The following is a 10,990-nucleotide window of genomic DNA, read 5'->3' as shown; positions in this document are numbered from 1 at the left end:
AAGGTGGTGGGGGCACTGGCCCGGCCCGGGGTGGGGGCGGCTCACTCCTGGGACCATCCCCAAGGCACGGCCCCGCCAGCCTCCCCAACTGGCTGAGCTGTCTCAGCTCCCGGCTCCACAGGTCAAGGGGGTGGCGCTAGGGCGGAGCCGCCAAGAGAAGGTCTCGCCACCGGGCTCACAGGTTTGCTTTATTTCCTCCCGTTGCCCAAGCAGCCAGCCCCGCCCCTGGGCGCACGCAGCCACCCTTCACACCCTGCCGCCTTCACACCCAGCCCCCAGCCACCGTGTGAGCCCCTAGGGCCTCAGGGCGCGGGCCCACCCTGCTCCCAAAGTCAGTCATGCCACCCCTCCCCGCGGCGACCGCCCCCCTCCCCATCCGAGCCTCCCCATCTCAATCCGGGAGTGGGGGCCCTGCTCCAGCGGTCCCCTGGAGACTCCTGGGGGAGAGGTCAGCGTCTGCTCGCGCTGGGGTCTTCTCCCTCCGTGGCAGCCACCGGCTCCGGAACCCTCCGGGCCCTGCTCTCCTTCTTCCTCTTGTAGGCCGCCACCTGCTGGCTCAGCAGCTCATGGTTGAGCCCGCACAGACCGGTGTGCGCTGGGGAGCCCCGAGCCTCACGCGGCCTCGGGCCCTTGGTGTCCCTGGAAGGGAGAAGAGGAGCCTTTACCTCCAGCTCCAATGGGCTCCGGTGAGCAGCGGGGGCCAGCCCATCTTGCACCCCCAGAGAGCCCTGACAGCTGGTAAGGGAAGGTTCTTGAGCCGCCGGACCACAGGGTTCCGTGAGGTAGGAAGCACGCGGCAGCACTCAGCCGGTGACAGGACCGTGGTGGGCACCTGGCAGCAAACCACGCCGACATCCAGCTGCCCCCCTTTGCTGCCCGCGGCCTCCCACCGGGGATGCTCCAGCTGTGCAGTGGGCTCCCCGCTGGCCTGGCCTCTGTGCCAGCCCAGGGCTCCAGGCCGCCGAGGTGTAGCCAGCCACCGTGGCCAGGGGGAGCACACCTGGCACCTGCCCCTCAAGACTGCCTGCCCGACCTCCCTCCCCGAAGGTGTTATGCACGCCCCATTCCTCGAGGCACGCCATGGCATTCAGGCTTAAAATTGCAGCACTGTCCCCCCCAACACCCCTCTGCCTAATAACACCCACCACTTCCCAAGGCAGCCCAGGGCGCCCTGGCCGGAGCTGGGTCCTGGCCAGTAGGAGGCACCAGCAGCACAGGCCGCGCAGTGGAGGCTACGGAGAGTGGCCTCTCCCAGCTTGGCAAACTGCAGAGGCCACAGGCCTCGGGGCTCCTGGGGGCGCACCTGGCTACCCTCCGAGGAGGCACGCAGCCACCGGCTCACCTGAAGTCCTGCAGCGGGTCTTCCTTCCCACCTGGGGGTCCAAAGTCAGCGGCTCTCAGTAAAAGATCAACCTGAAGAGGAAGACAAGGGGCAGAGCGGCTGGTGCCATGCAGGCCTGAGCCCGGCCAGGGGTGATGCCCCATTTCCTGACGGTCCTCTCTTTTCCGGCGACGAACTGGGGTGAAACTGATTCAGCCAAACTTAGGAAAAAACTGGCTGAACGTCAGTTGAATTAAATAAACTCAGTGGTTTCTAACGCGCCTCATACAACTTCTGTTCCGCCAGGGTCCGCATCTGGGGGGCGCCGGCCTCCCGGCACAGGGCCCATGCAACAGGATGGGCAAATCACCAGTTGGGGTCTGGGGTCCAGCACTGTGGTGGGCCACGCGGGAACGGCCGCCCCTCAGCCGCCCTGGTGCTGCTTGCCGCCGGGCGCCCTCCCCCAGGACACCGCGGGCCACATGTGCACCACGTCTGCTAGGCCCGGCTTCCTGGCAGAGACGGCCCACCAGAAAGGCAGACGCACAGAGACAACGCTCAGCAGAAGATTCCAGAAACACTGGACTCCCCAAAGTGAAATGGGGACATGCTCTCCACCACGCACCTAGTGGGGCCGCACAGGCAGGCGGGGACCACCCAGCTCTGCAGCGCACAACCGCAAACACGGGTGGCAGCCAGTGTGGAAGGGCAGCCCAGGGCAGCCGGGTGCAGACCTTGGATCCCTCAGCCACCAGCTCCTGGAGCACCGGCCAGCAGGAGCACAGACGTGCTCCCAAAAGAGCCACAGTGTTCAGGGCGCTTCAGAACACCCAGGAAAGGGAGAACAGGTCGGCCGTCCAGCAGGAAAGCGGCCAAGGACACGCGGACCCATGCACTGGACCCTTCCCAGACCGAAGGCCAGAGTAAGTGGGTCCCATGACCATCGCCCTGGCACCGTCTCGGGACTAGCCGCTCGCATGGCATCGCTCCCGCCCCGGGCAGAACTGGGAACTGCCTCCACCTGCATCCTGGGAGTAGGATGCACCTGTCTCGTCCCAAGAGCAGCATCAGGGGTACCCCGACACCCCTCCCCCTGCCCCGGGGCCTATCCCGAGACGCCCTGGTCGGGGCCTCGTGTGGCCTGTGCAGACACGTGGCGGGACCGGAAAGGGGGGTGGTGTCAGGCTCTCCGGGCACTGGCGAAGGGCCCTTCTGGCCGCAGAGCCACGGCAACGCCAAGAACCCACAGTGACGTGGCTTGGGAGGGGCAGTACCCAGACAAGGGGCCTTGTCCACGTGCTCACCACCCGACAGAGCTGCCCCGGAAGTCTGACAAGGCACCACAGGCGAACGCGCCTCAGGCCCCAACAGGGACACAGGCCGGCTCGTCCCTGGGCCTGCGCACCGCGACAGTGCCACCAGCACGCTTCCCAGCCCCACACAGGGCCCGGACGGCTCTCACCCGGAGCTCTGAGGCCCATCAAGGCAGCGGGGCTGGCCCCGCCCCTGCCCAAAGGCTCCTGCCCCGCACAGGGCAGCCAGGCCGCCCCTCGCCCTGGCCAGTGGCATGGACGGTGCAGAGACCAGTGCCTCCCGCCCCGCCCAAGCTGGGAGGGGCCGGCAGCCAAGCCAGGAGGGGCCCGGCGAGAAGGGGCAGCCCGCAGATTCCCCAGGGAGGGCACGGTGGACTTGAGGGGCAGAGGCGCTGTGACCTCCCAGCCTCCAGCTCTGAGTCACGTGCCCCCTCCCCTCCCCGTGTGCCCGACAGCCTCCCGCCCGCCTGCCCCCACAGACACCTCAGAAGACCCGGACCCGTGGGCCCAGCACCGTGGCCACCGGCCCCCAGAGTGGCCACAGCAGCCGTGGGCCGGCAGGCCAGGCAGCAGCTCAAAGGCCTGGGAGTCGCCTGCAGGAAGCCTCACCTGGGCCTGCGCCGCATCGCCTTTGTCCTGCATAAACACGATCGGGGGCACGTTCCTGAGGATTTGCAGAGACGCCAGGAGGTGCCTAGGAAGGGCCGACGACACAGCTGGGGACACCAGGCCAGACTGCGCAGCCCCCCCCCCCACGCCAGCAGGCGAAGCAGCCGGCTGGGCACCAGCTCCGCCCCCGGCCTTCGGAAAGGCCGCCGGCCGTGGAAGGCTGGCCACCCCCAAGGTGCCCTCAGGGCGCCCCCCTCCTCCATGACCCGTGGGCTCAGGGCAGGAGGCCTAAAGTGCCCTGAAATTCTGACTTTCACCCAAAATCGTGAGCCGCGTCAGTGACGGCAAGTGAGCAGGCGTCTTCTCTGAAGCGACTGGCTCTGTCTGCTTTTGCGGCAGCCGCAGGCCCACGCTGGAGTCATCGGCAGCGCAGCCTCTCCTGGCGCGCATCCCGCCTGCGCCCCCGGCCCAGGGACACAGCTCCCAGGGTCGGAGCAGGCACCCGTGCGTCCCCGCATGGTATGGGCGAGCGAGGGGCGGAGGCTGCGGGGGACACTCCCCCCGCCCCGGCGGGAAGGGGCGTGGGGCAGGACATGAGGTGGCTTTACCTGGGTCCTTGGGCAGGACCTCAGGAGCCCTGAGGCAGGGTCTCACTGACCCGCCAGGCCGGGCTGCGGGCACGAGAGCACAAGTCACGCGGGGAAAGGCCAGGGGACGCCGCCAGGCCTGTCCTTCAGAGAGGGCGGGAAGGGCACAGCAGGAAGCTCGGGGCACAGCGTGGGCTCACCTTAGCTGCGGCGCGCTCCTCTGCAGGGCAGCCCCGGTGCTGGCGTGGTGCTCGGCGGGGCGGGCGCTCCTCCAGTACACACGGCAGGCCGAGAAGTCTGCGGCCAGGGAGACCTGGGGGCCAGTCTGTCATCTCAGCCTCGGGGTCACCGCGGGCCCAGCTGTCTCCAGTGCGCCCCCCCCACCGGGGCAAGGGGAAGGGCCAGCTCCGTCCTCAGAGGCCCACGGCGCGATCTAGCATCCTGGCCCTCGTGGCACAGCCCCCACGACCCCACCAGCCCGGAAGCAGGCCCACCTTGGAGAGCACCACGTCCCCGTCGCAGAGCTGCGGGTTCACGCCTGGGGTGCACAGCAGCTCGGCCAGCGCCTTGTGCAGGAGGCCGTTCAGGGCCCTCAGGCGCACGTGGTCACCCCTCCTGGTTTTCCGGGGGGAGCCTTGGGGCAGGGCCGGCAGCGGGGGCGGGGCGGGCGTCTGCAGGGGGAGGTGGGCGGCGTCAGGCCAACACTCCCTGCCTGGTGCTCCCCACCAGCGTGGCCCCAGCCCGCTCTCCACCACCTCCACTCCCAGACCCTTCTAGGCCTCGCCCAGCACCCCTCGAAGGCTGGATGTGGTGCCAGGGAGTGGTGCTTCCCAAAGGAAGGTTTTGGGTGCCCTTACAGTGTGGCCCCGCTGTTCTGGGTGCCAGCACAGTCACAGCCTCCGAGCGGCGCCCAGGCCAGGCCCAGCCTGCCTGGCAGAGCTTGGGCACAGGCTCTCGCTGGGTCAGACCCATGCTGCGCCACCCCACCCCCCGCCATCTCAGGCGCACCCGTCTATGTGCAGATGGGGCAACCGTGCCTCAGGCTGGCCAAAACAGGCCAAAGCAGCGCCTCACCGCCCGGCACTCACCAAGTGGGCGCCCAAGGAAGGGCCTTCGTACCAGAACTTTTTTCTGTGGGGAGGAAATAAAGCCATGTTGACAGCTAGTAGCAACTTAAAGAAAAAAAAGTTACACAAGTTCCCGTGAGGTGTCTGAGAGACTGGACATGAGATGTGCCGCTGACAGCAGGGGTCTCGAGGGGATGGAAAGTCGGCTTTGACTCAGGCTCAATTTTTAACTAAAGTCCCTTTCTCACGCCAGAGGCAGAAAGAGGATTTTGAAAATACACGTGCTGAAGCACCGCTCTGCAGACGCTGCTGCGCCTGAGGGCCTGAGCCCCCGCAACCCTGCAGGTAGGGCAGGGGTGGGCTGGGGGCAGGGGTGGGCAGGGCGGGGCCTGCAGACGGGGCGGTGCCAGGGGCGGGAGGGCAAGGCAGCGCGACTGTTGGACCCAACCGGGTTTCCCGTCACAGGTGGGGACGTGCAGAAGCATTTGGAGGCGAGCACACACACAGATGAGCGCATACATGTATTTTTGCTTTTCCTCCTGAAAAGACTGAAAAGAAAAACAGCCAGCAGTGATGAAAACACCCAGCTCCTGGTTCCCAGACCTCTCCAGGAGGAGGACCCTTGAGACACGGCTGATGGAGGGAGGGGGCAGCTTGCAGCACCAAAATGGAAGTGCTAAAAAAATACCCCCAAAAGCAGAGCGCGGCGTGAGGGAAGGACGTGGCCAGGAGCCCAGCGCAGAGCTCCCAGGGCCAAAGGCGCGGCAGGCTGAGCAAAACACCTGGGACGACCCCACCTGCAGCCCTCAGGCTCCCATGGGAGGGGCACACCTCACAGCAGGGCCCGCCAGTGTGTGGACACGACTCCCCAACCCTTAAAGGTGGGGTGCACGTGGGGACTGTCCCCCCAAGAAGACAGCACGGAAGGGGGGTCACGCGCGGGGGAGGAGCCTCCCCCCGCGATGCCCCAGCCCTGGAGATGCACCAAGGAGCAGCGCGTGTCACCACCTCTGAGGTCCTTCGCCCCAAACCTCAACCCTGTGCACGGGGCACGGGCCAGCGGACGAGGGGTCACGGGCGCGCACCCCGACATCAGCGGCCGGGCAGGGCAGCGGCGAGGCCGCGTGGAACCCCGCACCCCCGGCTTCTGAACACGGCGAAGCAGCGAAGCAGCAGCACGGGCGGCGCCGCCGGGGCGGCCGCGGCAGAGGCGGGCGCGCCTCGCGGACACACGCGCCCCGCGGCGGGCAGGCCGGGCAGGCGTCCCCCGCGGCCCCCGCGTCCCCCGCGCACACGGCCGCGGGGAGCGCGAGCCACGGCGGCGCAGGCGCGGAGGCGGCCGGGCCTCGAGGGCGGCGCTGACCGCGGGCGCCCCCGGCCTCCCCCGCGGCCCCAGGACCCCGCGGCCCCCGCGCGCCCGGCGTGCCTGGTCCTGGCGGCGAACTTCCCGAGCGGGCTCCGGGCGCGGGCGGCGGGCGAGGCGCGCAGGCCCCGCGCGCGGGCGGGGAGGGGCCCCGCGCGGCGGCCGCCGAGCCCCGCCCCGAGCGCCGCGCGGGGCGCCCCGAGCGCGCGGGCCGCCGCCCACATGGCCGCGGGCAGCGGGGCCGGCGACGCGTGCGGGGCGACGTGGGGCGGCGTACGCGCGTGCGGGGTGACGTAGCCGAGCGACGTGCGTGCGGGCGACGCGAAGGGCAGGGGCGGCTGTGTGGGCGGGGCGACGCGCGCGCCGAGCGGCGGGCTAGCGGGGCGGGGGGCGGGGGCGGGGGCGGGGGGCGGGCGAGGCCGGCGTGACGCAGCCCCACGGCGCGGGGGCGGGGCGAGCGCGCGGGGGCGGGGCCGGCGGGGCGGGGCCGGCGGGGAGGAGTCGGAGGCGGGGCGGGGCGGAGACTGGCGGGGCGGGGGGCGGGGGGGCGCGCGGGGCGGGGGGGGCGCGCGGGGCGGGGGGCGCGCCGGCCGGGGTGGGGGGGCGCGCGGGGCGGGGGGGGGGGCGCGGGGCGGGGGGGGGGGCGCGGGGCGGGGGGCGCGCCGGCCGGGGTGGGGGGGGCGCGCGGGGCGGGGGGGGGCGCGCGGGGCGGGGGGGGGCGCGCAGGGCGGGGGGCGCGCGGGGCGGGGGGCGCTGGGCGGGCGGGGGGCGCGGGGGGCGCGCCGGCCGGGGTGGGGGGGGCGCGCGGGGCGGGGGGGGCGCTGGGCGGGCGGGGGGCGCGGGGGGCGCGCCGGCCGGGGTGGGGGGGCGCGCGGGGCGGAGGGGGGCGCGCGGGGCTGGGGGCGCTGGGCGGGCGGGGGGCGCGGGGGGCGCGCCGGCCGGGGTGGGGGGGCGCGCGGGGCGGGGGGGGGCGCGCGGGGCGGGGGGGGGCGTGCGGGGCGGGGGGCGCTGGGCGGGCGGGGGGCGCGGGGGGCGCGCCGGCCGGGGTGGGGGGGCGCGCGGGGCGGGGGGGGGCGTGCGGGGCGGGGGGCGCTGGGCGGGCGGGGGGCGCGGGGGGCGCGCCGGCCGGGGTGGGGGGGCGCGCGGGGCGGAGGGGGGCGCGCGGGGCGGGGGGCGCTGGGCGGGCGGGGGGCGCGGGGGGCGCGCCGGCCGGGGTGGGGGGGCGCGCGTGCCGTCGGTGCTGCCGCGGGCGGCGCTCGGCGGGTCGGCCTCGGAGGAGCGCGCGGGGGCGCGAGGAGCGCGGGGCGGGGGGGGCGCGGCGGGGCGGGGGGGGGGCCCGGCGGGGCGGGCGGGCGCGGCTCCCCCGGGTGGCCGCGCACAGCGCTCGGGCGTCCGCGAGGCCCTGAGGGGCAGCGGCGCGGGGCGCGGGGCTGGCGGGCGCCCTCGGGCGGGTCTCCTCAGGGCCCCCGGGGCTCCCCCGCGCTGCCTCGGCGGGGCGGGAAGGGGCCGGGCCCATCCTGCCGCCCCTCCGCGGGCGACAGCGTCTCAGACGGGGCGGGCCCTGCACCCCGAGCTAGCGTGGGCTCCGCGGGGTCGCCCCAAGCGCCCTCCGCCCGGGCGTGGCTGCCGCCCGCGGCCGCCCCCCTCCGGCCGCCCTGCGGGGAGTCCGCGCCGCTCGGCCCCTCCGCGCCCCCCCCCCCCCCCCCCCCCGCCAGGGCGCTCCCCCGGTGCTGGGCTTCCTGCGCGGCTCTGGCTGAGGCCACCGCAGCCCCTCAGGTCCGGCAGACCCGAAATCCCACCCCTGCCCAGCGCCCCTTCCCCGGGAGTCCCAGGAGCTGGTTCACCCAGGGGGCGGCGGTGTGGCCGCGGCACTCGGCCAAGTCCAGCTTTGGGGGCTGCGAGCCAGGCCAGCGGGTGGGCCGGGCCTGTCCGGAGACAGATTCTGCGGGTCGGAGCTGAATGGCCAGGTCGGCTTTGAGTCCTGAGCCTCAGCTCTGCGCTTAGCGGACGCTGGGGCGCTGGGGCGCTCGTCCTCGCCAGTCTTGAGCCGTCCGGCTGAAATGATCCTCTGCCGTGTACACAGCAGGCTCCCACACACTCAAGACTCGTGGGACGGTGTCCCCACGCTGGCCAGGCCGCAGCCTGCTGACGCCCCAGCGCACGCGGGGGGCAGCGGCATTCGTGGGGGAGGGAGAGGCCCCAACACAAGCCAGGACGCTGTCCACCAGGCTCTGCATCATCTGCCACTGGGCCTGGGGTGCCACGCTGCCGATGTGAGGGGTCGGGGTGACACTCTCCAGCCCCAGCAAGGGCGGCGGTGGGCAGGGCTCAGGAGTTACTGACCCCTGCTCCGGCGCGCTGCCCTGGAGTCTGAGCTGGTGGTAGGCCAGCTCTGTCGGCGCAGAGGGATGGATGGCTGCCCCAGGGCTGCTGCTGCCCGCGGGGCCCCACCTGCTCGGCTGGCTAGCGGCCTCCCCACAGATGCAGGGGGTCTCAGCCAGGCACCCCCACAAGGCAGGAGGCCCAGCCTCTCCACCGACTCAGCCGCACTCACCAGGTCCTGCGAGGGCAGACAGATGCCACAGCGCAGAGGCCTGGGGGCCTGCTTGGGCCCCTGTGGGCATGAGGCCGAGAACCCCCACACAGGCTGCAGGCAGACTGCACTCTCCCCTCTGCTCCTATCACCTGGCGGGGCGTCCTCCTGCTCCACACAGGTCCTCAGCACTCATCTGCTCGCCACGCACTTGGAGGGGTGATGCGAGAAATGCGTCAGGGCCAGGTGCACTCCCCAGCCAGGACTGCAGACGTGCTGGCCTTCCTCCGGGGACTGACTGGCCCCCGCGCTCCTCACTCTGCACCACTCCCCGCCCCGTGCTCCATGCCCCATGCCCCGCCCCCACCACGGCCTGTGCTCCATGCCCTGGGCTCCGCCTTGCAGTCCACGGCCATCTCCGCACCGCTCACCACCCCAGGCACTGCTCCCCGCTCACCCCTGCCCCGTACCACGCCTTGCGTCCCCTGCCCAGCCCGAGCCTCCAAAAACTGAAACTTGGGCCGGATGAAAGCCCCCGCACCCCCCGCACCCCCTCACGGCTGGGCTTGCCCTGGCCACTCTCCCCCACCCCAGCTCGGCCCCCCCCAACACCCCCAAGACCCCTCTCGCAGGGGAAATCTAGCTCCGGGGGCACGGGGCCACCCCTGGGTCCAGCTGGGGAGCCCCTGCACGCACCCCCCGCAGGCAGGCACATTGCTGGAGGGGGTGGCGAGAGCGGGCACGGTGCCCGCCCGCCGCCTGGGCCTTGTCTGCGCGAGACCTGGTGTTCCCCGGAGCAGCGGGCCCGCGTGCGTGTCCTTCTGGGATCCAGATTCGCAGTTGCATAACTTGGCCAGGGTCCAGCTTGAGAGGGAAGAGCGAGAGCCGGCGCATGTGGTGCTTCTCACTCCGCAGTTGCTCTAATTGCCTCGCTGTCTCGCTTCCCGGCCCCGCGGCCGGGCCGGGCCTCAATCACGGCCGCTGCCTGTGCCACAAGCTGTGGGATCTTGTTATTTTTGGTTCTGGTAATCTCCGGCTGTAGGCGTTGAGGGATGGGGAATTTTCCAGTCATCCTGCAGCAATAGCGGAGGACAGGGATGGGCACAGGCCCTGCCTGCAGGGCTCAGCCCGCTGCTCCCCGGAGACACAGGATGGCGCAGATGGCCAGCGCTGCCCCAGCCAGCAGGCACCCTCGGGTGTGGCCTTGCAGACCCCAGCTGGAGGGGAGGCAGGACAGGGCAGTGCTCCCAGTCCCTCAAGTAAAACATTTTCCTCCTGGACACACTGACCGCCTGGTTCCCCTGCGCAGACACACCTGCACACATGGCCCCATGAGAGCAGAAGCTCTTCATGACAGGTGCCCTTTGCATGGCCAGCACCTGGTACAGACCTGGCAATTACACTGAGGCGGTAATTAAGGAACATTCTGCAACAAGAGAAGTCAGCACACTGCCAGAGCACACATGGGTGCCCGTGCGGCAGGCCCAACCCCCTTCTGGTCCGCTTCCCGGGGAGGCAGCCGAGTGGCTGCAAGGGGGCTGGACTGGGCTGCTGAGGCAGGGCTGGAGGGGACGCGCCCCGGCACTGCTCCCTACTTTGGAGCAGGTACTGAGGCCCAGGCTGTCCCGGCCCAGCCCCACAGCCGGAGGAGCGCGCAGCAGGCCTGGCAAGTGCGCCTCTCAGCTGGACCGCGCCCCCATCGGAGGGGGCAGGTCGCAGCCCTGATGGGCTCCTGTTTTTAGCTCCTGCCAAGGTTAGGGACTGGGCAGCAGTGGACTCAGCAAGGCTCCTCCGGCTCAGGCCAGCATGCTCCCGTGCAGCAGGCAGTCCAGGCACTCCTGGCCCCTTAGCTGGATGGCCAGAGCAGGGCCAGGAGTCTACGCCCTGCCGGCCGCATGGAGGCTCTGTCCCTGCTCCAGACAGTGGGTTCCCATGTCAGTCCAGCAGAATCGGGGCACGATCCTGGCCCCAGCATTGACTGGGGGAGGGGGCTACACCTGCCCTGACCCCTGGCAGCTTCTGGAGAACGGGGTGTGGCAGGGTTGCCAATGGACATGCCACCACTCAGCCCCAGGGCTCCCGGCCTGCCCGGCTCCCTGGGCCCATGCCTGGCCCACCATCGTGCCGAGGTCAGGCCTCTGGACCCAGCCAGACCAGCCAGGCGGGGGCACAGAGCAGCTCGGAGACTGGGTTGGGA

At 71.7% G+C, this 10,990-nt stretch overlaps 1 protein-coding gene across 1 annotated transcript; it reads right to left on the bottom strand.

Moving 5' to 3' along the window:
• Positions 1-203: 203 nt before the first annotated feature.
• RBFA (ribosome binding factor A) lies at positions 204-6,484 on the bottom strand (the record flags this gene model as incomplete). The annotated part of the gene is made up of 7 exons (XM_084252725.1): positions 204-639; positions 1,343-1,413; positions 3,244-3,328; positions 4,031-4,143; positions 4,325-4,501; positions 4,919-4,961; positions 6,036-6,484. 7 exons carry the CDS (start codon positions 6,482-6,484, stop codon positions 450-452), a joined length of 1,128 nt encoding a protein of 375 aa, XP_084108851.1. The 3' UTR covers positions 204-449.
• Positions 6,485-10,990: the final 4,506 nt, after the last annotated feature.

The sequence above is a fragment of the Talpa europaea genome, assembly GCF_964194135.1.
Source record: "Talpa europaea genome assembly, chromosome: 13".
Taxonomy (NCBI): Eukaryota; Metazoa; Chordata; class Mammalia; order Eulipotyphla; family Talpidae; genus Talpa; species Talpa europaea.
The sequence above is the reverse complement of the archived record's forward strand: the minus strand, read 5'-3'. Positions and strand labels throughout refer to the sequence as shown.